We start from the raw sequence: 26,924 nt of genomic DNA, 5'->3' as shown, positions 1-26,924 counted from the left end.
AAGTTATTCGTTTGAGCTTGAGTAAACAATTAATCTTTGTAGCACTAGAGCTGAAACGATTAGTTGATTAATTGAGCAGTTGACTGAAAGAAAAGGAATCTGCGACTTTCGCTACTTTCTGGTAAAAACACCATCCGTTCTCTGGCCTGTGGATGGATTTTCTGCTTTTCTCTGTTTTATGTCGTCATAAAATCTTTGGGGTTTGGACTGTTAGTTGGACTAATGAAACAGACTACAAACAACAACAAACAGGAAAAGATCACATTGGGCCTATTTTTTATAGACTAAATGATTGGTCAAGTAATCGTAAAAATGGATGATGCAGGGCGCTGATGGGATTTTTTTTGACTGTTTAACAAAAGCAAAGCAGTTTTCTCAGATATATGCAGCCTCTGTAAAGTATTTATGAACGTTTCTTGGAGGGAGAAACCACGCAACGGTCAAACAGAGGTTTGAGCTGCTTCTTTGACTCTGAGTGACAAACTGTGTAACATGCTGCAGACACAGAATGATTGTGTTTCTGTCTTTTGCACTCATAGCTACATTTCAGTAAAATCCGTCCTTTACTGCTAAAAACACCCGTACACCCTGACAGCTGTCCTGATTCCTATAGCACGCACTTGCATCATTGTTCCAATTCATTCTCTATGCACTTGTATGGCCCTCCAGTTTGCATTACAATGGAGCGAGCAGAGCAAACTCATGGAAATACTGGTAAAGCGTATAATTTGGCATGCTGTATTGTCCTTTGAGCTACATTTTAGATTCCATTTTAACATTATGAATAGCCAAAAATCACTACTTTGGATTTGTGTTTTACCAGACTCTCATAGATTTGGTGCATTGAAGCCATGAAATCTAGGCAATGTTGCGTTTCAAGATTGGACCCATTTCTCTTTGTAAACTTCTCTAATTGTTAAGAGACTATGTTGTGTAATTATGTTATTTTTTTTTTTCCATTTTGACTTGTTACTGTTCAGGTTGTATCCATGAGGAGTCCTTAAGATATGCATGTTTTCAGCTTTTTTGTAACAGCAGGGATGAGTCTATTTGCTATAAAGGAAGAGATATTTCAGGCCCACCGGCACATCTGTGGTGGACCATCTTTCAAAATGAAAATGAAGTGGTTTACGGCTGAATCAGGGGTAGTAACTCTTAAATAATAACCGAGACTGTGCTGGTGAAGACAGGAAAAGAACAGAAAAGTAATTATGTACAAAGAAACAAGAAAAACAAGTCCGGCCAGCTCCCATTTCCCACTGGAAATGCTGCAGATTGATGCCTGTGTTTTGGTTTCCAAAGGAACAGACAGAGTGGGTGGACAAATTAATAGAAACTAACACTGGGAAAGGATGACTTTGAATTGAAAACAGGCATGAAACCCATCCAGGCCTACAGCGGGTGTGTGCATATTAAGTCCATGGCTCATTTCCAACTCAATACAGCCAAATGGTAGAGCTGGGCAATATGGCTAAAAGATATTAGCTTGATATTTTAAGCCGTGGTGAAAAACTGCTTCACTAGAGAAGGATTTTTCTAATCAGAGCACTGATTCAGAATAATCAGCCTGTAATAAATGCTGTTAGATTTGAACAGACTTGTACAGCATCAACATAATGAAGCATTTTTAATTATACTTTAGATGAATTGAAGTTATATAAAAAAATACAAATGTTGAGGCAACATAATCAGGTCTAAACTGTCCTGTTTTTGTAATTATTGCTGCCTGTAACCTGGAGAACCTTCATGAACTTAATACTATTCTGCGACTGTCTCTGAAACATTCACTGAATATTTTTAATGTTCCTTAATTCCCACAACACAGGGTGCACTCTCTCTCTCTCACACACACACACACACACACACACACACACATTGACATTCGTGACCACTACTATCAGGTCATCAAGCACACCTTATTTTCTCTTTTGCTCATATTCTTTAATAAATAAATTTAACTAAATTTCAGCTCATTCTGTGGTGAATAGTACTCAGCCAAATGATCAGTTATGGGTCATCTTCAAAAGAGGCCAATCACCACGTTTTAGCCTGAAATTATGAACTGTCATTACTTGAATTGCTGCACATTAACCACTGAAGCTAAAGTAATTAAAGGTGGCAGCGGGAAAAACCAGTCAAACAGTGCTGGGTTGTGTATGTTTTTATAGCTGTGCAGATGAAAACGCAAGATTTTAGGTACCTTTCTAGATATTTTGAGGAATATTAACCATTTTTTAAAGCTGCAGTAATAAATGTTTTTTACATAACAATGGCTCAGACTAGATGTAATATGAAAGGGATCGTATGTAGTGCAAAACCACCCAAATCTGCAGTTTCCCACTGGTCTATCAAACTTTTTTTTAGCATCTAGCAACTTTTCTGCTCTCGTAGCGTCATTTTGGGTCTGCAGCACATTTTCAGTGATTAACCACGGTGAACATTGTGGATCAGGATATTTCCCCCAGGAATTGTTAGAGTCCAAAAGAAAGCTAAAAGGAGCATGAAAAAAAACTAATTAATACTGCTTTACATCCCAAACTTTCAAATCTAATAACTAAAGAAGAGTATGAATCTACCTCATGGCTGTTACTCTTTTGTGTTAAAGCTTAAAAAAGAGTGGCTGTGAATCAAAGCTCACTGACACAGATACACAGAAACCTGATAAACACAATAAAACTGTGACCTTGGAAACATCACAAAAACGTCCCCAGCTAAATATCACATCTTTTACAAAGCAGGTATTGATGATGCAGATGCTGTTCAGAACACTTTTATCTGAGTCTGAGTCACAAACACGCAGCAGCTTACCTGACGTAAAACGATTAAGAAACTGGACAAATAATATGATGTTAAACATTTCTCACACTTTTTCATGCATCCTGATGGGTTTACCTGCAGAGAAACCCAGAAGATGTCTGCTGTTGACCATTAAAAACGTGGTGGTGGGTCCGTAATAGTATTGGCAGCCATCTCGTGAGACTCATTAGGGCTGACAATTACTCCACACGGTTTTGTAATGGCTGAGTTATATGAGGCAATTTTTACAGGACTACTGTAGCTGCACCCGGTGCTGTGGTGGTTTCATGAATTAAATCAAATTCCTGGTAAGGTTTCCCCTCGTCACCAGATCTTAACACCATTTAACATCACGGGAAATCCTGCAGAGTGGAGTGTGGAGTCGATTTCCACCTCCTGAACCTCTCATACAACCAGAGACTTTGCTTGTGTAGGAAAATTACACTCTTCAAGACTGAACTTACAGTAGTCCTACCTACCACCTGTTAGGTTCTTGATATTCATATATTACATTTTTTTTTCTTTTGTCTTTGGCGTAATGAAGACCTTTTATTACAGTTTCATATGGTGTTTGTTATGTTTTGTGTGGGCGGAAAGTCGAAAGCAGTTAAGGATAACAATCCAGTATTATCATATATTGACAGCAGTGTATTGTGGCATATTGTGATACTGTTTTACAATACAGTTTTATCCAAATTGACCATGCTAATTAAGTTCAAATTAATGAGGAGGTTTGAAGAGTTTTGCCTGATTTAATACATAATATTAGAACACAGTGGATTTATTTCACATTAGGGCTGTAAGTAATGATTATTTTCATTACTTATGTATCAGCTGTTATTAATTGTTTTATTATTTGATCAAATAAATGTTACATGTTACAATAGTGAAAAGTTACCTTCAGAATTTCAGTGTCTTCAGATAGCTTTTTTTGTGTCTGCCCAGGAGTCCAACATCCGATTGTATTCAGTGTACAGTAATACAAAACATATAAATTCCACAGATTCTTTTACATGAGAGAAGCTACAACAAGGAAATATTTGGCAATACTGCATTAAATGACAGAAATGATTAATCCAATATCAAGATTGCAGATTATTTTTCTGTCAGTCGACTAATCAATTGATCAATTGATCAATTAATTGACCCCAAGGCCCCGACCCTAATTGAGGTTATAATGTTCAGTTTTTGTTGGGGGGTTTAAGGGTTAATTCAGCTCCATGGTCATTTTGGAGGCTGTAGTTCATTGTGCTGCTGACTACTAGTGTACTGCTATCAGGAAAACATTCTTACTGATATTGTTAAAGCGATTTCAGCCTTGGTGTAAAGCAATTTTTGACTGTGGCTTTTGTGTTTTATAGCATCACACACCGAGCCTTTGCCGACATTTTTTCTAACAGATTCTCATGCAAAAACTCGAGAGCTATCACGTTGCCTCTGAGGCCACATGACAGCCCTGAATTTAGGCGAATTAATGCACGTCAGTCACTTCAGACGAAGAATGAATGGAGACCACACAAACCGTCCTCACTTTGAATGCAGCCCATTTTCTCATCATGCATAGGTAATGTGAAGCAGACTGGATTTTGGACAGTAAATGTGCTTTAAGTTGAACAAAACTTTAAACGAACCCACTCCAGGAAGGCGAAACCAAGAGGATGGATGTATCCGCGTATGTGAAGGGAGCCATGAAGTTGTCTCTGTGGCAAAGAGGCCATATAACTTTAAATAGCCTCTTAAAATCAACAGGAAAATGCACTGAGCATGAAGTGTAAATCCGGATGTCAGGAGAGGCACAGCAGCTTGTTTGGATGATGTGAAATATCTGCTTAACAGTTCATGTTCTTCTGAAATAAATAAAGTCTTACTGTGTGACACAAGACGCTTGGGTGCCGTAACAGCTGTGTGGCTGAAATACAAGGAGGCAGTGGAGATGCTTATATTACTGGCAGATGTGAAAGAATTGTAGCTGGTGTTACATGAGTTTTAGCCAAAGCTAATTTGAGTGAACTTAATGATCATTATCACCACTTCATAATTTGGCTCATAAAATGTTTGAAAATAATGAAAAATCACAATGTCCTTGAGCCCACACTGACTTTTTTAAAGAAAAAGATTTTAGTCTAAAACCCAAAGATATTCACTCTCAGCTCAGATATTCATGTAATACAATAAAAGCAGCAAATCCTCACATTTTGAAAGTAGAATCAGAATTTATTTGGCATTTTTACTTGAAAAATGATTAATTAATTCTCAAAGTATTTGCTTATTAATTTCTTGTCGATTGACTAGTTGATTAATTGACTGATCATTTCAGCTGCAGTACAAGGTCTCTCTTGGTGAAAACTAAATGAGATTTTACTTGGTCTTCAGTAAGTGTATCAATAGTGCTGGTATTTGCATAGCATTTGTACAACTACCATTCATATGAAAAGCATAATAACCAATTTTGAAATAATGTATGGTGGTCTAGATTGATATAAACATATAAATATAGGAAACAGCACCTGGGACTTCATGTGTCGCCCTCACTGCTGACACCAAGCCTATGCCCTTGTCACAATTCAAATTTGTTGTTTGGTGACACTGTCTACTACGTACTCCCCCAGGAATTAAATAAATGTTGTACATTGTAGCACTATGTCATAAGCCTCATTTGGAATGGATTAGTTTTTACAGCAGGGGGGAGGTGGGGAAATGTAATCGAAAATGGAGCATGTCTGTAAATTTTAGCGACATCTGAATCTTGCCATGTCAGTAACTTCGTGTGGATTTTAGCGCCCGGCCAAATCTGGGACCTCCCGCGCCCAGCAGAAATTACCTCCGATAAACCCTCAGCTACTCCCATCCGAAATGACAACCCTGAGATAGTTTGCAAATAATGTGTCATTTCCTTCGGGGGGAGAAGGACTTCCTCACACTTTTCTGGCTTTCACCCCGAACTGAGATCACTCCGGTCCAGATGCAACACTTCTTCTCCTTTGCTGCTTTTTCATTGTTTGAACAAGTTGCTGTCAGTTGTGGAAATTATGTTTGATTATTGTAATACATTTTTGTTGCGATGGCGGCACATGAATTGAGTTCTCTAATGCTGGTGACTGATTACACAGATTTCTCCTCGCCTGCATGTTGTTCATTAACATTACAGATGTCACGTCTCAGCAGTTACTTTACGTACGTTTTACTGAAAACTAATTAATTCTAAATGGGGCTATACTGTGTAAAAAATTTAACATCCTGTCAGTACAGTTTCCCCCAGAAGGTGTGAACATCAACACATCTCCCGTTGGAAATGTTTTGAAAGGCTCAATGAATTTGTTGTGAGTCTATATGGGGGTGACGTTGCTAGGTCAATAATGGCTTTTCCTTGTAAAAAATGTGCTTTAACACTGGAGTGATCTGGAGGTGTGCAGTGTGTGTGTGGGCATGTTTGTGTGTGTGAATGAAGTGCATGCAGGGGAGTGCTAGAATTATGGGTGGCGGAGGCGAGAAGCGAGGCTCTCAGTAAATTTATGAAGAGACTGATTGAAAGGAAAAACCTCTCTCTTCTGTATCAGTGTTGAGCTGCTTTCTGTTCCTCTGCGGTGACCCTACTGCTTAACCAACTGCTCTGAGGTCAGCCTATTCATTTCAAAGCCAAGTGAAAATGGCTACTGAGCTCAAGAGCAGCAAGTAGCTGAATAAAATTGAATGAAAAGGTAAGTTCGATTTTACATTTTTGGGTTTTTTTTTTAGCTCCATTTTTGCTGAACGGATTTGGCTGCATTTATTCTAGAATCCAAAAATATATGTGTATCCATTATTTTTTAAAATAAAGTTAGCTTCAATGGTTAGTTGATTGATCAGGCAGAAAAATTAATCTCAAACAATTTTGATTATGTATTAGTCACATGCACCATTTGCCGCTTGTCAAACACAAGCAATAATAATGATGAAATAAGTGGGGCACACTGGCTCATTTTAGGCACTCCAAAGCTACATTTTCCTAAAAATCCCAATTTAACTACTGATTTATGAACTAGACGGAGATGATAACTGGAGCAAGCTTTTTAGGCAGATATCATTATTCCGTTGACAAGTGATTCCAGATACAAACCTCGACAGAAACATCCACTTTTACCCCTTTTCTGGGTGTCTGCTCCTCCACACAGCTCCTTTTGAACACACCACCATCTCTTCATTCCGCTTGACACTAACCTGGTTGTTCAGCAGGGGTCTTCTTTGTTCTCTTCACTTAAATAAGCTTCTTTGCTCACCCCTCTCTGTTTCACTATGTCCATCTGCCCGCTGGCACTCTATCTTATCTACTGCCTCAATCATTTGGCCAAAAGCCGTTGAACACACCAACTGTTGTGCGCGCTCAACAAAATAGTGCAGCATTGCACCTTTCAGGGGGTTTTCTGTTTGGGCTTTCTGAGCTGCACTGAAGAACATTTCAACTTTAAAAGCATGTTTCCTTTTTTTCTTCCAAGGTCTCCTTTAATCTAGAGCCATTTATCCCCAAATGAAAACAAGACATAAAAGCTGCAGCTGAAGTATCTTGAATTGGACTTTTGCATGTTTAAATGTCACTGGAACAAATTCAGACCAACTATCAACCATCTTAAAAAAGCACCTGTAAAATGATTTATAAACACTGAATCAAGCAGTAACTATGATGACATAGGTAGCACACACTGGATTATTGGAACTAATCCAAACAAACATTTTCCTAAAAAAATCACAGTACGACAACAGAAAATCCCCAAAACATCCCAGCAAACTGCAGCTGAAAAGATTAGCTGACTGACTTATTTAATTATTTGTCGTTAAATGATTCAGCAACTATTTTGATAATCAATTGTCCCAGTCATTTTTAACGCAAAAAAGCCAAAAAAAAAGAGAAAAAAAAAAAAAAAAAATCAATGGTTACAGCCTCCAAACTGGTTACACACATTAATACTGACTGCTTTTGTTGGTCAAAAGTGTGGGAATAAACGGAATATCCTTGGACATTTAAAGATGTTGCCTTGGACTCTGGGAAACTATAATACACATTTTATTTTCACTATTTTCTGACATTTCTTAGACTAAACTATTAGTTGAGAAAATAACCAGTAGATTAATCCTGAAGATCCAGAAAATATTCACATATGAGAAAAAAGTTACATCATTTTCTGTTGATCACCTAATCAGTTAATCAACTAATAGTTTCAGACATTAGAAAAGTCCTCACTGTTTCAGTGTGTGTAGCTGTAAACCACAATTTATAACCTTGTTATCCTAATAGCCGTATATCTTATCCCATCTCTGTTTCTGGCAGTTGATAGCAACTTCCCTACATCACTGATGGAGCCAAGGAAATGACATCATGTCCCTGCCGGGGCTGAAAGCGCAGCCCTGACAGGACTGTCATGACAAAAGAGTTTCTTTGGAACATCAGGGTGCACCGAGGACAGAAAAAAGTGTCTGGAGGCTGTGTTTTCTTAGTTCCTGTAGTTCCTGTCTCCCACTTCTTGCCCATCAACCATTTTCTGATGTTTGAAATTCCCCTCTCACATGTGTGCCTTTTTTTTTTGTCTTGAATGTAGGGCATGGGGGCGGGGCAGAAAGTTCTCCAAATTAGAAGTTATTCAAAGAGTGGAAGAGGAATCATTGTGTTGGCAAGATGCAGCTCCACAGAGCCAGATCTCTATTTCACTTGTAGGTTTTCAGCTTACACTTGGACTTGCGCATTAGTTTTGTTCCAGTCTTACTTGATATGTATGTATGCACTCTTTATCTCTCTCTTCTCTGCGCTGACAATTGAAAATAAATTAACATTCCTGGGCTTTATTTTTGTCTTCTCTAAGCCTGCAGAGAAAACTTGGAGGCGAACCCAGGAGGTCAGGCCGTACTCACAGGCTGTCAATCCTCCTCGGTGACCCTACCGCCCCTTTCTTTCTCCCCCTTCCATTCTTCTCCTCCTCTGCTCTCCCTCTCCCATCCATTTAGTCCCACCCGGCTTACAAACCTCCCAAACTCCCCCCTTCTCTCACTCTCTCTTTCACTGGACACCTCTCCAGCTTGTGAGTGAGGTAGACACAAGCTTTGTCAAAGGATCCTCACATTCATTCAGCCGGCTGTTGCACTCAGCCCTGAATTTCATGTTAAGACATGTGGGCTGTCTCCTTCTATCCATTTATTTTAATTATGTTTTAATTGCTTGCCGTCCTCTTTTAAATGCTTGCTTATTATTTCTATCAGGCTGATGTGAAAAATTTGCTGTGGACTGTGATTTTCTCCATTATCTTAACTGATGATAGATTTCTCTCCTTGGGTTTCCACTGCGTATGCATAGGAGACAAAAGAAAAACAGATGTTGTGGATGTTTGCGTACCATTTTTCATTTTATTGGAGGATTTTTTTGCCTTGTTTCCAGAAGGATATACAGTTAATAGAAAGAGAAAACCTGAGGGAATATATATTCTTGTATTTTTGGAGGAAGAGGAGCTTGAGGCCCAGATGAAAATGAATAACTTTTAATTAGTCAGTGGTCTTCTGGTGTATGTTACATGTTTGAGCTCATTAGATTTGGTTTAGGTGGCGACAGTTATTCATAACTGTGTACCTTTTTTTTTTCTTCTTTTTTTTTTATTTTTTTTTTACACATCTGCCTCAGTGGAACATGATAATCATTATGTGAAAATCGCTGGCCAAGTAACAAGTAACCTCAATTCCCAGGCTTCAGGAGGGGTATAGATAACTCCTCAACACAATCTGTGAGGGGTTAACGATGCCTCCTCAAACCATTTTCTGCTTGAGAACATCTTAGCCCCCCCACAACCGTCACCCCCCCACACACATACACACACACCCTCACGTCCCCTGATGTGAAATTATGATTCATCTGTCAGTACTTGTGTAAAGCATCTTAATGTTAATCGCCTAATCCTTTTATCTCAAGTCCAGACCAATTCAGTGCAGAAATAGCACCAAACAAAACAGTGTTTTAGGAAGATGAGCATGGCTCTGTCCACCAGCTTAAGAGAGAAAGGAGACATGTTACTCAGCGGGGCGACGGCTGATCAGGAGAAAGAACCCCGGGGTGTTGAGGGCAAGACTTCATTCGTGAGGCCTGGCTGGTTCTCGCCCCGATGTCTGCAGGGGCTGAGTGGCTCAGAATGCCCAGCAGGCCAGAGCGGCTGGGGGATGTCCCCCCAACAGTTTCCAATCTCCTCCTGTCAAACACCATTATGGTTACCCCATGGCCCCAGGCCTCATATTTGGGGATGATAAATGGCTGAGGAAGAAGTCACATGCGTCCCTGGAGATTTGGAGCTCTGCCCGATATTGAACTGGTGGCAGTCTTGTTAGAAGAGTTGAGAGTATAAGCTGCCTCAGTACACGTGGTGTGAGACTTCCCGTGGAGGGGAGCAACTATCCTCCAGTTTGGCCTTATCTGATCTGGTTCGGCGCCGCTGGCAGATAAACAAATGGAAGACAAGTAAAGCCACAATTCCTATAAAACCACCCAAGTTTAACTGATAAATTATAAGTTAGCTGTATGTGTGTTTCCTTGGCACAAACTGTGCAGCACAACTGCTCGGCCAGGGTGACCTCAAATGAAAATAAATACTCTCAGGCAGCGTCAGGCTAGGTGGAGATCCAGTGGGCTTTTATTCAAGCGTTATGCCCCAACCAGGCATTGGTCCTGTATAGAATAAATCCAATAGTGACTTAAATTATTACTCAGCATGCTAATGTGAAGGCTTCCCATGTTTTGTGGGTTTTCATGTTGCCAAAAATATCCAACCACATTAGCGAGGCCGGGAGAGCGATCAGAGCTGACTGCTCTGCTGCTCAAATTTAGGTTCATTATAAAATAATCAGGATGGTTGACGGGTGGCTCTGGAGGAACGGCATTCAGAAATGGGAAGCAGTCACTCTCCTTTGCATAGCGACGGCTACCAAGTGACTGATCCTGTGTACAATGTGGCTACATATGTGTGTGTGTGTGCATTGGGGAGATGCTGGATGGCAACCGCAAGGGAATAAACAAGATACAATATGTCTGTGTGTCTGTGTGTGTATGTGTGTGCTTGAGTGGGTGTGTGGATGCTTCTCCAGCATGTGTGTCCACATCGGTAGGAGTGTGCATGTCCTTGGCTGTATCTCTGTGCAGGCATGCATACGAGAGTCTATGTGTGCGTGTGTTTGTGTGTGTGGCATTTCACATATGACACAACACATCCCTCCTCGGTGTTTGATTTTGGTAAGCAGCTTATCTGTCTGGTGTGTTAGTCTGTCTCAGGCTCTAACCTTTTGCTGCTTTTGCAGACAAAGGACTGTTTTTGCCACCCCTTGATAAGGAAGGAGACAAAAGTAGCTCACAAAGCAGTCGTGTCTCTAATGGCGTCCTGTGTGAACGTGTTGCCGGAGCGACGGGCGTTCTCCCGCGGGGATCTGGGAGTAAATGGGGAAGGTGGAACAGGGAAGAGTGGGAGAATGAGGCAGTGTAAACATTCAGTTGTAACACACCGCCGAGCGCTGAATAAGTGTCGAGCACCAGGCACGCTATCTGCTTTGTTTGTCGGTGCCCTCATAAACACTGGAGAACAAAGTTTTGATATTTCTTTGAAAAATGCTTTTGTTTGCTCAATCAAACAGCGCTCAGGAGTTTTGTTTTCAGAGTGTTCAGGTTTGCTCATAACTTCTTGTGTTGCAGTGCTCATGTATGCACACCGGAGGAAGAACTGAACCGACAATTGCAAAACCGAGGCTGTGGGGATGCTAATGATGACCATCCATTTCCTCCATTTTTCACACTCTTTTCTGTTCTTTCTTCCAGATGAGAAGATGACTGGTGATGCTTCTCCAAGAACTACTGATCGTTGACATCGCTCCAGCTTTCCGCTCTCCCACTGCAACTCGTTGAACGACTATTATTAGCCATCAGGCTCCTGGATTGTTTGCACACAGCGCACCATGGCCTCTGCACTGTGGAGGTGTCCAGTGTTTCACTGCCTCTTGCTCCTTCTCGTTTGCTTTCCCTGTTCACAAGGTGGGTAACCATGGAGTTGTTTGGCAGAAAGTAGTTTTAATGTGATTTTGGTCAACTTTTCAAGATGCCACTTATTATTCTGCTTATGAATGTGTTGAATTTATTAGCACACATTGTTATGGCTACACAAAAGAAGTGAAGAGCTATTATGTAGCAAGGTTGCCAAGTTCTTCTTCAGTGGTTTTACCCTTGAGTTTGAAAAAGGTATTTCAAACACTTTATGATGAACTCATTGAATATTCCTGGCAACCCATGGACACATTCACTGACACATTTCTTTACTTCCAGAGCGACACTCTAACAGTGTTTCAGAGTCCCTCCTCTAATGGAGCATTACTGCATCACAAGCTTTATAATGGATTGTTTAGGTGGACTTTGAAGCACTCGTGTGACAGAGAGCAGATACATTTTTTATTTGCGCCTAAATCTGATCCTGCTGATCACCCCGTATACCTGAAAACAGCAAAAAGCAGGGCACTTCATTTGAATCAGCACCAGAGTGACGAACTGGGAAAGAATGTGTTACTGCTTTTAATTATCTGCAATGACATCCCAAGGCTCATTTTTGGTCCCTTCCCTCACTTTTGACTATAATTACTAGTATTGTCACAAAACAGTCCCATCTGTTAAAGGCCCATCAAGACCACTGATGTTGGTATGTCTGCTTAATGATGATCATTACATTTTTTTCCCTTTCAGTCCCATTGTACTGGGGAAACAAAGTAACCCCAAATCACATGCTTGTGTGCCAAGCATTGATTACAGATAGATGTTGAAGCACATTATTTTGGGAGGTTTCTTTGCAGTTTGGATTTTGCCTCTTTTTCTCTATCTTGCTGTTTTGGTCTGTGATACATTTCTCCTCCAGTTTTATTTTAGGTCTAGCTGTAGTGTACAATTTGTTAAGAAAGACAGATCACTATGGAGCAGGCTATCCCAGCATTCTTTCAAGCAGAGATTTTTTTCTAGATTAGCAATTTTAGCTAATACGGAGAGCCTTTGTGAGGCATTTGAAGAATAGCCCCCTGATTTGGCCTAGCTTAGAAACTGAGCTGAATAGTCTTGTTGAATTTCTTAAAGAAGAATACTGCTTTGGTATGCAGAAAGTCAGGGTTTTGGGTTTCAGTTGATGTGAGGACTCTCAGGCCTAAGAATGCATATTTGCCCATCCATCAATAAAGGAATGTGTGTGTCTGTGTGTGTGCGTGTGTGTGGTTGGGTGGGTCAGTCTGAAAACAATATCTAGTTCTATCCACATGCCACTCACCTTCAGCCTGTCCAGCCCCGAGGGCCCGCATCCCAGCACTTATGATCTACGTTTCCATCACAGTTCCTTCAACGAAAGCTCTGCTTGATAATTACCTTCTGTCCCTCACCAGGAGAGAGTATAATCAGGTTATCATATTTACCCAAAACATTCCTCACTCTTTGAAATGCTCGTTGACATACCTGAGAAGAAAGTGATTTTTCTCTGTCCTGGTATTGACTTTTCTGTCCAGCGGGAAGAATGAACCCCAGTCCGGTCTCTGTTTTGACAGTAATCAATTTTTACACACTGTTATATACAGATAGGTGACCCACTGTATATGTATTGTGTAGAATAAAAAAAAGAAATTCTGTTTTAGTTCACTCTCTCTGCCCTTGTACTGTGGTTTTCAGCAACAGGAGGCAGCTGTCTTCAGACAAAAAAGACAAAAAAAAAAAAACAACCCACCGTACACTACCTACTCAGCACAAAACAGAAGACAGATATAGTCAGAGACAAGCTGGTGAACATTGTGAAGTATAGCAGCAAAAAAGCCAGGTATTTCCCTCAGGAATTGGTAGAGACCAAAAGCAGAGCTAAAAGGAGAGTGAATATTATACTTAGATTTACCACGTGGCCAGAAACATGACTCCAAATGAATGACAATGTTGTTCCATAACTGCTTGATGTGTAAATAAGCAACTATCTGCTTACAGGTTCATCATATCAACTTAAAAGGTTGATAAAAAGTCAGTGTTTTGTTCACAACTTAAAAAACTTGCAGGTTTACATAAAGTTGATAAATGTTTTTTTTTCTTAGTGCCACAAGCAGCTGCAATCAGATTTCTTGCTGCACGTGGTGCAAGTAGTTTTCCATTAAACACCAGGGCACAGCGAAGCTGGATACCTTGCTGAGGTGTTAGAGACTCAAAAATGACTGTTTTCTCATTTTGGAGATGCATTTTTGTTAATGAACAGTCACAGTTAGCAGCAGGATCAGTGACAAATATATTGTGCTTCCTGTGACTGGTTCACAATAAAAGCTGCCCCATGAACCACCAATTTAGCATTTTTAATGGGAAGCAGCAGCAATGGGAGATGCTTGGTTCGCATTAGCATATCTGATACAGCTGTGGGAGAGTTTACACTAAATGGTGAGGCTGATATCAGTGAGACAAAACTAAATACAGTAACGATGGATTACATGTATGCATCATTTCCTATAGACTCCTCGTGTGTAGGTGGGCAATTTTAATTTTGCGCTCTAATGGCAGATTCCACCACTAACATTGAAAATTACTACATAAAGAAGTAATTAGTGGATTTAAATACAGTGAATCACTAATGCAGGAAAAAATGTGAAAAAATGCAGACTATAAATAGTATCAAAAATTATATAATTATATAAGAATCATAACCTGAGATATGTTTTTAATATTTTTAATTGGTATAAAGAAGCAGATAAATATCACACTAAATTCTCCATATAAGCTCGTCCTTGTTCTCATTATTTGTACTTCGTTTCCTTCACATCATTGTGCCATTATATAACCGATCTATAAAATGACGCTCCTGCTAGAATAAACTAGGTCATGCAGGTATCAGATTTGTTTTAGATGCCCCAGACCGCCCAGTCTGTAGATATGAGAGAAGATGACCAGATTCAATGGCAGCGGACACAAAGGTAGGGCAAGCACACAGGCACATACCTGCTGTGACGGAATGAGAGCTGTTATCTGACTCTTTAAAGTAAAGAAAGCCAGATTTAGGGGAGGATTATATTGTGCAGTCAGAGTCAACACTCTTAGTTGGCTGTTGTGTTAAAATGCCAAGAGGCTAGCAGGGACCTCAGTCCTCATATCTAAATACTGCACAAGAGGGAAATGTAAAAGATTAAGTGGTTTGTGTTTGATGGCTGTGTCATATTCACAGAGAAGGGGATCAGAGGAAAGAGGCAGTGTTTGTTTAGGTCCTACCAAGTGTTCCAGCATGGTCAGTGTGTGTGTGAATAAAAGACATTTATATGCAGTTCTCTGAATTATCAGTCAGTACACAAAAGAATCATGTACAGGGAAAATGCAAAAGGCAGCAACAGACTCCTGAGAGGATTTTCCAGTATGTTTTTTCCTGTTGGTTTTGAGCCAACCTGCTGCTGTGGAATTGCACTGTACATTTCTGTCTGAGAGAATTAAACATTTTTAAAAAAATTTTTTAGCTTTTTTGATTGTGAAATATACCACGCTTCAACATACCAGCCTGTGTTTCTCCCCAGAAGGTTGTAAAGGTTAACAATATGTCTCAGCTCAACATTTGTCTCCAGCAGTGCCATACCTTGTGCTGACGGAAGACCCTCCCTCGTGCCACACTGGTATTTCCAGTCCTGGGCTTGACTGAATGGGGGAAGCTATTGTGAGCTAACTCCTCTCTGGCCCTGGGCCATACACATCCAGTCTGTCATCCATTGATATGCTTGGCTTGCCATTTTATAATTCATATTGAATGCTGCGGGCCCATGGCAGGGCGATCATGAATTATCAGCTAAACCATGGGAGATTCACAGATGACTGGTCAATCTGTGTGACGAGAACAAGCACAGAGGAAAAAAAAAAAAATCTGATATATTAGCCATGCCTAACTGTAAGTATTTTGAGAAATAGGGCAGGGTTCATCATTTGGATTGAACGGACTTTCCTACAGACTGGGAGCCATGCAGAAACGGATAAATCACTGCATTTCTCCAGTTTTGATTTTTTTTTCTTTTCCCTTTTTCACTAATACAGATTTTTCAGCATTTTGCAACTATCCCTGCGCTATGCAGCCTTTCATTTTCTATACAGTGCAACAGATATATTTCTGTATGGCATTCCGTGACAATATGCTGTTTTAATAATACTGAGGAGCTGGAAAGTTTTGAATCATGAGAGAACATGAAATTGAAATGAGCCAGAGTCACATGAATCTCCAGGATCAGTATTTCACTCAGAGGAAATGAAATACAATATCACCCTTGATAGGGTCATCCTAGATTTATTGCAATAGCGATTTCCTGAGTGCGTTTTTGGTAAAACAAAAACAGCAAGAAATGTTTCCATCCAATATGCGAATGTTACAGCAAATGTCTTTCCCTTTTGGTGAGAGGCTTGTGCTTTATTATGTGCTTGGATGTGATAGTAAAAAGTCGCTGTTCTATGGCCGGCTGATGAACAATCACTTAATTTAATGGGCTAGGAGCTGCAGTTTTCTGACAGTTTGATTTCATTTGTTAAAGCATGCCTTAAATCGCTCTCGCTCGCAGCATCTCAGAGCCATTCAATTCACACCTCTTATGGTAACAAGTTGTATAAACATTGGACCAGATGCCTACCTCACTCTTTCCTCTCTTAAATGCTGTCTGCACTTGTTTTTTTTTACTCCAGGCAGCCTAATTCAAATAATAGATGAGTCCAGCTTACAACCACGGAGTAGTTTGCCTCAGAATCTAAACTTTTGGATTTGCTCGGTGTAACTCACTGCTTCACAGGAGGGTTCAGCTGTCATAACAAAGTAATGCATTTAATCTTGAGAGGAAGCAGGCGGGTTACAAATAAAATCAAGTCTAAACTATAGAAAGATGTTGAGGTTTTTTTTTTTCCTTTTCTTTGTGTGTGGGGAGGTGTTTGCCAATACTATAAATTGGGTTTGGAACAGAGACAAAAGTATTTACAGAGTCAACAAGAACCTGTTAGATTTTAGTGTGGTTCAGTGTTCACCCAGCACTTTTGAATAGCTTGGAGGCATGTCAGAACTAATTTCATTCGAATGAAAAGCACAAGAGCTAAACAAACATGCAAAAACAAAAGCAGACATATAATATTTAACACCAAAGGGACATTGTGCTAAGGCAATCAAAGCAGATTGTTGCTCTGACTAAATACCTGAGGCAGTTATATTTGTTTTGTTTTGTTTTTTTGTTGTTTTTTTTTAGAACAGCCACTCTAGAATTTTTTTCTCTAATTGTAATGTACATTTTAAGCATTAATTTATTAGAGAGCTTGATTTTGTAGACACATCACGTGTGTGAGTGAGCACGAGGGTCACTTGAACAAAAAGTCCCTTGCTGTTAGAAAGAGAAAAAAGAGGTGAAGGCTACAATTATATTTACACAGGAAATAGTTCAAAAATGATGTCTTTGCCTCTACCTGTCGTCCTTGCTTCGTATCAGAGATGTCAAAACAAGCTTAGGTCTCACATTTCTGTTAACGGTGCTGGTTATGATTTAAACTGTAAATGCTGCTGTTAAAACCAGTGTTGACAGTGGGGAAAGGAAGGCAATCAATAAAAGAAATTGTGAGGGATTCGGTAAATGTGGTTTTGGGGGCTTTCTGTGACACGTGCGTGTTTTAGTGTGTGCACAGATTCTCTGATGTGTATGTTCTTAAGTTAGAGGAGGAGAGAGAAACAGACAGAGGGACCTGTGTGTAAATATAAGATGAAACTGGGTCCTCGTTGGTTTGTCTACCAATGGTTTCTTGTTCATTTCGCTCACTTTCACATGGCTAATGGTAATACATGATTCAAATCAGTGTAATGATGTGTGCTGGCTCTCTTTCTCTCTGTGTCTGCAGGCTAGCTCTCACTACAGGCCATGAATGCAGCTCTGTTGCATTCACTGTATTAGTAATCTCCTCAGGCTGAGAGTCTGTGCCATAGAGCATGACCACACATTTTTTTGTCCAGGAATTAAATGTCACCTCGGGGTGGGTCACCTGCAAACAAAAGGCCACCAGCCGATTTGCAGGTATAAACAGTCTGAGATAAGGAGGCCCTCTCCTGCCGTGCAGGAAATTGAATAAGTACGCAGCAAGAAGAAAGTCAGAGAAACAGCAAAGCACAAAGAACGTTTTTGTTGTCTTACGCTATCGGGTATTGACCCCCTCTTGTAGCGTATATCCCTACTGAGTGTGCGAGGCACAATGGCCTCATCGAAGATGAGGGGCAGGAAACTGTCTGTCATCAAGATCTCCCCATCTGTGCATCTCTTATCAGCACTCCTGTTTTCTGCTCTCATTGACCGGTATGCTGGTGGAAGGGAATGGGGCAAGGTCATCACTCTCTAGTCAATCAAAGTGGTCAGTGTTCTAGAGATAGCAGCGGGATACTGCCAAGGAATGCACCTGGAAGTTTTTTTTTCAATGACTTTCCTGGTAAATATACGAGACACTCCAAACAGAGGTGTATAAAAGACCACAAAGGCTTTCTCTATCACACTGTACAGTATGTACAGGTGTGGAATGCGGACAGTGTGCAATCTATATGATGGGAGCCTCTCTATTGCCTCTAAAGCGCAGCCACATATTTGTTTCGTGACCAAGAAAGCTAAAGGTGTTGGTAGGCTAGTTTTCAGCAGCCTCACAAGCTTAGCTACAACTGTAGAAGAAGGTAAATACAGACAGAGCACACATCAACTGTGGTTGAAAATTTTAGTAAAAGTCTACAGCAAAGGGAATGTTTGTTAACATCATTTTTTTAACTTATAACTTATATCATATCATGATTACAAGAGAAACAAACTAAAGACTTATAGCAAGTCAAGATGCAGGCAAGCAACCAAACCTGGTGATATACACTATGAATATTCTCACAGACAAAACTAATAATTTCCAATTTCTGCATTGCACCTCTTTTAAATTCTTTAATGCCAATGTGAGTGTGTCTCCCAGCAAAAGAATTACACCAGTGTTGTTCAAAATGTCTGTTTAGCAGCTAATAAACAGTTGGTTACAGCTCAATTACATTATAATAAAATCAACAATAGTCATTTTCAATTTTCTGTTCCTACTAAATGTTACCATCTGTGTCTTTTTCCAATAAAAACTCTTAACAGTAAATTTCACAGGCTCACACAGCCAACAGTAGTCGCATGTTAGCAGATTCATTTGTGAGCAGTAATGCTAAATTGGCTACTCTTGTCATGCAACTTTTGCCTTGCAGGTTGTAGCCATGGAGAATCTCCCCTGTAGGCATATATCACTTTTATTTTCCTGAAACTGCTCATGGGATTGACCAACAAATTTTAAAAAACTGTGTTGATAGGCGTAAACATTAGTAAACATCCAGTCCTGGGTAAGTGTATGAATTTTGCAAAACGGGCTGGAGCAGGATGAACATTGTTAGCAGGAGTTCAGGATGTGTCCTGAAGACATTCCTGATAAGAATCAACAGTTAATGTAAGCCAGCACAGACTCTGTCTTAGTTGCATTAAAAATTGTATTTTAATGTGCAGTGAAATGTGCCTTAGATGAAAAACGTATGTCAGAATGAAAAAGGCAAAACAAAACACACAAGAAAGATAAAATTTTTTTTTGTGTGTGTGTGTGTCCACCAATTAAAGCCACAAAAAAATTCTTGTATTGGGATGAAACACATAAACACAATTTCATGCCAAAACGAGAACCAGAATTGCATGGCGCCACCTCATCTGCATAATCACAAACACAACTGCACCACTCCATCCGCTTCGGCAAAGGTGGGTTTGTGTGGAGACACGAAACCTAAATGGACTTGTGCCCAATGAAAGTGATAGCACCACTGTGTGAAAGGCTACTGCTGTCGCTGCATGAAGATAAACCACCTTATCAGAATTGTCTGTTTATTGTCACCTCAAGGCCCCGATCTCATCCTTGTAGTCTGTGGCTCATTATTCGTGTAATCCACGTTCCGGTTGCAGCTTCTCCTGACACCCTGTCTATGTGACGTACTGAGTAAGTCTCCTGGGCCCGGCTCTGTATAGGCAGGGTTGGGTGGAGGAGATGGCGGGGTTGATTAGGAGGGTAGAATGGGGTAGGCTCTGCCCCAGCAAACACGAACAGAGACACAAGCATGTGATGGAGACAAATCCACATCCTCCTCCTCTTTCTGCACTTCATCCTTTTCTTTTTTTCTTCTCCATCCCCACCCTAGGGGAGGCACCTGACTTATTCTGAGGCGTTTTCTTGAGCGGAAAATCCAGCTGGGCTTTAAATACAGGAGTAAAATATGGGCTTAAGGGGAGTTAAGCATCACTCTGGGTAGATCAAACCTGTGAAAATATACCCCTGCTGCTCTTGGAAGAGTGTTGCTTTAACTCACATCTTTCTGCATGTTTCATCAACTCCCGTGCAAAAAGGGGACGCAACAATATGTTAGATATTGAACCAGCAATGAACTAATTCTGTCAAAATGGCACCCTCTCGGGAACATATAGGTTTTTTCATCTTCCAAGACGATTTTTTTTTTCTTTCAAATGTTTAGCCTCTGTGACAGTCATGAAAAGGTTGTTTTCTTAGTAGACTATACAAGGTGTCGAATTATACTTTGCTTTAATCTGAATGATGTGTCCATGGACCAAACATAAGAAGACATTACATCGAGTAATGTCTCTTCAACTGAATTATTCCTGTCATGACTTATATTAACCGGCTCTCTTTGCATTTAGAGGATTATACATATTAGTAATGTAATGATGCTCCCCTCTTTCCGTGCTGGCTTTCTTTGATGTGCGCCCACAGGGTCAGGGATCAACCAACCAATCGATGGAGGAGAAAACCTTAATTCTTGCGGCCAAATTAAGACACAGTCATTATAGCCTCCACTTCCTGGCCTTTTTTTTTATTTAAGTTCTTGCTCCCATGGGGAGAAATTCTTCATCTGCAGTCTGCTGCAGCTGAGCCGCCTGTTCTGGAGAGCCGAAATAATCCACCGTGTCGACTGTGCATCAGTTTTGCCAAAACTTAGACATTTTCTGTGTGTTATGTAATCCCAGACAGTGATTTCTGCAATATCAAAACAGAACGGTCTGTGCATTTTAAGTGTTTTGTGTACATTGTGTAGTTGTTAGATACTTTATAAAAGGGTTTGCGTGTCTAAAGGAAAATTCTGGTGTTTTTCAACCTCTGTCTTTATCTCATAATAGTGGGTACTTTTACTAATGAGTTGTAAATTTGCACTTGTCACCTCTGTTGCAGGGACTTAGGTAATGAGACTCCTGCATCTTAAAGCTTTCCAAGTAAATTTCAGCTTTACATAAATAACTTCTACCTCTTGTCTCTTAACGTGTAAAAAACACAGAGTGTAGTTTAGCAGCTGCTGCTAACCAGCCTGCTAACCAACCTTTTTGCTTCGTCAACTATCTGCATTTATTACTTGTCATCATATGATAGTATGATTCTACTTTAACAGAGGTAACAGATATACCAAATGCCCTGAGGACCTTTGGTCTGTATAGAGGAGGGACATTCATGTGGACTCTTCTTGTGAACACAGTACACACAACCTTTTTAGCAAAAATTCAGCATCCTCATGAACTGATGATCCATGCAAGTCAGTTAGAGCACATAAGCCAAATTTTTTGTAAAGCCCTTACACTAGCAAACTATTAGATGCAAATCAACCGTTGTTGGGGGAGGGCTTTAGAGAAAGGCCAATTTTGAGAATAAGTCCCAGGTTGAAAAATTCCCTTCAAATTCATGCTGCTTCACTAAAAGAGAGAACATTACATGGCTGCATCTGGCATGATAGGATCTAGCTTCCTCTAAATGGACCCACCTGAGGAGTTAAGAGGCAGCAGCAGGGTCTATCACGCTCAGTCTCAGCAATATGACAGGGCTTCCCCTTAAAGCCCTACAACAAGACATGCTTCAGCATGCTGCATGTGATTCTGCCCTCCCACCTACTGTTTTTTTTTTTTTTAAGTGAAGAAAAGGGGAGATGAATTAGAGAAAAGGCCCTGGCCATGAATACAAATCGTGGCTCTGGAATTTGAAGTGGCAACATTGAATTCATGCATCACCAGTGAGAGAAAGGGATATGACTCAGAGCACTTCGTCTAACCACAAATGGACTCAATCCTGTATTGCCAGTTTCTATTTTAGAATACTTATATCGGAATCAAGAGTGTCTGATAGCAGTTGTCTGGGAAAGGCGGGTGTAGCCCCAGGGTTTGTGGTCTTGTCTGACACTGTCTTTAGAAACGATTCCCAGCAAGGTGGATCGGAGCGGGGACTTAAGTGTCATGGGAAATGGTACCATATGTCCAACTAGATTTTCACTGTTTCACCGCATTTCGACAGTTGAAATGAAATATGAGCCGTTGTGGCATGGTGAAGAGCTCTCGGGGTGTTGTCTGTATTTGAAAAGCAGGTGTTATTTTGTGAATCCCAAATCTCCTTTCTCATCTCCCACTTTGCTCCTGTGTGTCTCTCACATCTGATGGGCGGTCATGTACTGCATTTGTGAACTCACACATTTTAGGCAGCAGCATTGGATGCCTTACAAATGTAGGGATGTGGTAATAGAAATTGTGCGTGCTGTGAATTAGTCCAAGTATTTAGTTTGTCAGTTCAGAGGCATATGAAGGGACAGTGAAATGTACTTTTGTTTTATTTCACACATAAAAGGTTTACCACAATGGTCTCTTGAATTAAATTTTTTAAGCTAATTTTATTCCTTGGCCAGCAATCAGAATATTCCATCAAAAAGATTAGAAATACTGCAGTAAAGAACAAAGACGCTGGAAGAAAGAGGCAAAACATTTATGAAGCTTTGTTCCCTATATTAAGAATTCAAATCTGTTTTTCAGTTTTTTTTTGTTCTGCTTCATGAATTCCCATTGAAACTCTTTACTCCGCCCGAGCAAAACATGCTGTATGACCACTCTGTCACTCCGGATATTGGATTATGGAGGCATCCCCGCTGGTGGAGGAAAAGCTTGACTCTAAGATCTGCTCTTTCTTCCGAAGATGTTGGCTACCAGTAATATTGGGAATGAAACAACATAAAAAGACAAACAATCTTGAAGTACTCCTGCTGAGACCACGGTGGGGGCACTCTTATTTGACTAAAGGCTACACCCTCCTTTATGCTGCAGAGAAAGCGTCCCTGTCAAACCCAAGCTCAGAACAATGGGGGCCAGCCTTGGGCAAACAGGGCCATTTGCATGCAGCTGTTTGCCGTTTCCAGGACCACAAAGGCCAATCAAAGGAACCTTAATGGAGGATGACAAGCGTCAACCAACGCCTTTGCTCTCCGTCTGTGCCAGCCCTCGCCACACTGTCTACCCTCCAAAAATGGCCCAGTTTTTTTTTTTTTTTAAGACTGATCAAACATTCCTCTAGTTTTTTCTCCCACCGTCTGATGTCCTGTGGAGTTTGCAGGGTTAAAGGTTGGGCATGACTGCACTATCGAGAGCTAACACTCAGACCAGCAAAGATGAACCTTAACATGTGTGTTATGGTCTGGCGCTTGCAGCTGCCAAATGGCAATATCTGGACACCAAACCTCCATTATCTTTTCGTTTTATCTCCAGGGTTTTAAAAGCCACAAAGTGTAACTCTGTGGATGATTTCAGCCGTACCCATCTGAGCCACAGTGCCACTTCCAATTTCAAGGGTGTTGATAGAAAACAAAATATGTATTATGAGGGTTGGGGGGAGGAGGGTTGGCAGTGAATTAAAGGCTGTCAACGGGAGGAGAAGAAAAACTCCCAGAATGCAACATATTGAGAAGCGGACCCAGCCTTTGCTTTGCTCTCTTGAGCTCAATAGACGGCTTAGCAGGCAGGTCAGGGGGAGGAATCTGAAAAGCTACTTTCCTTGCAGTCACTCACTGACCAGAATGCATGATAAGGCTTCGTGTCAACAAGGCCAGGAACAGGGATCATAGCCAATTATAGCTAAGTCAATGTGGTTACCATGGCGATTTGACTAAATGCTCTATATAAAGCATAATTTGGTTCCCTCACTGATTGTGTAATTTAATGTCAATCTGAGGTACAGATACAGACAGAGCTGCCGGTTTTTATTCTTAATTTTAACACTCATACACACACACGTGCACACACACACACACACACACACACACACACACAGGGATCATGTAGTGGATTTTTTTTCCTGCAGTTTTCTTGACACCGTTTTTCCCTGCAGCTGGTGCCCTTCTGTCGCAGTCTTCAACTGCTGCAAAGTTGAGCAGTCAAACATGGCACAGAATGTGAGATGAAGAGCTGTTCATACCTCCTTAAGACATTGACATTTGTGCACACAAACAATCATCCCCTCTTTCCAAAATCTCACAGAACTTGTTTAAACTGAGAAAATCAACACCTACATCCAGAAACCTGTATTGTCACAAGGTCTTTTCTTCTTAGCTGCGCTTAAATCGTAAGATCTTAAGTAACATCTAGTTAAAAATATATTCCCTTTAATTCAACGCTCCTCCTCCTACAGAGAGAGAATCAAATCTCCTTTATATATATTTTGACTTTTTAGGCAGATTTGTCATTACTTGCTCAATTACGAGTTGACAAGACAGTCATTAATGAGACCGAGACAGTCTGCAGTTTGGAGAAGAAGCAATTTGTTCTTCAGGCCGCCAGTACAGTCTAGATACTCCCCCTAATTGATGTAGTGTTAGCCTATGACCAGAGAGATCTATACAGGCAAAGGAGAAGGAGGCCAGCAAGGCACAAGCCTAATCAATCGTTAGGCCTGTGTTGACAACAGCATGCCATCATGGCATAGTGGGCTGATAGATGGGCAGAGTCACCAGTGGACAGCTAGAATGGCTGTTTTAGCCAAACGATGGTCTCTTCGCTCAGAATTTTAAAGCCCCATGAAATGCATTCTTTCTGTCTGCTCTCTGAAGCTGCCGTGATAAACCCGTCACTCCTTCCATGAGGAATGGCAGGCGGGACAATCATTAGTCTCCGCAGTAAAGCTGGCGACTTCACTCTGTGTTTTATCATCCACCACTCTGGACAGGTTTTCTGAAAGGTTTGGGTAATTGTAGTGGTTATTGGAATAAATGGAGTGACCCCACAGCCCTCCACTTATGGTTCGGCTCCACTGACGTCTCTTAATGAGGTGATAAACAGTCCAGCTAAGCAGAATCTACTGGCCATTAGATAGATCATGGTATTATAATGAAATGTCTGGTGGCCGTGTGCCAGGGAATTTATGCCATTAGTTTCATATTTTGTTATGCTGCTACCACTACTGATGTGTGCAGAACTTTCTCCCTATATGCAATGACCTCAGCATTGTATTTCAACAGTGTATGATTCACAGATATCAGTGTGTGTTTTTTTTTTTTTTTGTGTTTGCTGGTGTGACATGTGCAGACTGACATGGAATATCATTATAAGTGAGCCAGGCACAGCAGGCCGAAATGACTAGCAGACATGTGGGTCGGAGGTTTCAGGGTAGGAATTTCAAGCCGGAATCAATTCAACTTTGAGCAGTTCAAACAATGCTAATTGCACAAGGCCCTGACTGTCAAAAGAGTGAGGATAATTAGAGTGAGGGGGCAAAGTGAACCCAGGGTGGTAAGTGTTAGTACATGACAATGCTCGGGAGCCAATGGGAGCATAGAAAAGGTAACAGGCTGAAAGGAGGGCTAATTAGGAGAGAGCAGAGCAGAAAATACAAGTGGAAGCTGCCCCCTCAGGGACCCGCTATTGCTGCAAACAACAGCGATTATTGACAGTTCATGCAGTGCTCTGCTTGCACTTCTTAAATGGAACACATTTGCATGTTGTACTTAGATTTTACCTAATTGTTTTCTCAGAATACTTCTTTTTTCCCCACTTTCAATCATTTTAACCTCAGATAATGGATTTCTCCTTCTTCCCTCTTTTGTTTTTTTTTTTAATAGCTTTTTTCTCTCCTCAATCTGAAGACATTCAATGACATTTTATTACTTAGTAAAAGGAAACACTTTGGAATAACCTCTTTCATTATCATTTTCTGAAAAGGGGGACAGATTTGTGTGAAATAGTTAATTTTCTTGGCTGCACTCCCATCTGCTGTGTTCCATGTATAGATTTTCCCCTTGTGTAGACTCCAGACTGCCCCCTCTTCGATCACCGACACTGTAAAATGGATTATATTACTCTCCATTCTGCCAGGATTCTGTCTTTTTCTCTATCTTACTTTACAGAGCAAGTAAAGCAAAAGAAACAAATGAAAGGGCTTGTAAGGCTGTAAAACAAACTATTCTGAGTCCAGATAGATTTGGCTCTGCAGTGGATGTTCTCTAGGTGGAGGCCTTCCTGATGCTCTGTAGTTTTTGTATTTGCTCAAGAATTTATGAGGTTACCATTGGTCTCCAGCGACTTACAATCTGATGTCTTAGCCAACATCCAAGACCACAGAGAGATGGAGAGATGAATTGTTTCGTCTTTCTCCATTCCTGTATCGCGTGTAATAGCCCGTCTGTTTAAAACTGTGGTAAACATTGGACTGCTGTTGCCTATTTATTTTGTGCCAGTGGATTTTTACTGCATGATGTGTGGCCTTATTGTATTGAAGCACTGATCCTTTTAAGTCATAAATTTTTTTTTTTTTTATTCATGTGCTTAAAGTTTCTTCTCTGTCTCTGTGTATATCAGGGTTCAGCCGTGCAGCCTTGCCTTTTGGGCTGGTCAGGAGAGAGCTCTCATGTGAAGGATATGCAATTGATCTCCGCTGCCCGGGGAGTGATGTCATTATGATCGAGACGGCCAACTACGGCCGAACTGACGACAAGATCTGTGACGCTGACCCATTCCAGATGGAGAACGTCAACTGCTACCTCCCCGATGCCTACAAGATTATATCACAAAGGTAAAACACTGGAAAGAGAGGAGGGATCTTATTTCACAAACATAACCAGGAGCTGGGAAGGAGAAATATGGACCTCGTTTATTTTTTTTCATTTTTTTTTCATTTTTTTTCTTTGGGCCCAACATTTCTGCACACAAAAGAAATGTTTAAATTATCACCCTGCTCGTGCGGCCACCTACACACCAGACAATTAATCAACATCTCACACCTTTTAACTTTTTTTAGCCTTTCATTGACTAGATTA

At 40.7% G+C, this 26,924-nt stretch overlaps 1 protein-coding gene across 8 annotated transcripts in view; it reads left to right on the top strand.

The window, feature by feature from the left end:
- The window catches only part of LOC139628951 (adhesion G protein-coupled receptor L2-like), an 83,489-nt gene that overhangs the window by 8,014 nt on the left and 48,551 nt on the right, over positions 1-26,924 (top strand). For all 8 annotated transcript variants that reach the window (XM_071491179.1, XM_071491180.1, XM_071491178.1 and 5 more), the window contains exons 2-3: positions 11,606-11,818; positions 26,467-26,680. In XM_071491179.1, the coding sequence (XP_071347280.1) occupies positions 11,743-11,818; positions 26,467-26,680 (290 nt within the window). In that variant the 5' untranslated portion in view covers positions 11,606-11,742. The remainder of the gene's footprint in view (positions 1-11,605; positions 11,819-26,466; positions 26,681-26,924) is intronic.

Source organism: Trachinotus anak, unplaced genomic scaffold (assembly GCF_046630095.1).
Source record: "Trachinotus anak isolate AG129_WGS33_773 ecotype Australia unplaced genomic scaffold, CSIRO_AGI_Tana_v1 ptg000012l, whole genome shotgun sequence".
Classification (NCBI taxonomy): Eukaryota; Metazoa; Chordata; class Actinopteri; order Carangiformes; family Carangidae; genus Trachinotus; species Trachinotus anak.
Note: the sequence above shows the minus strand (reverse complement) of the source record. Positions and strands in the feature narration are given on the sequence as shown.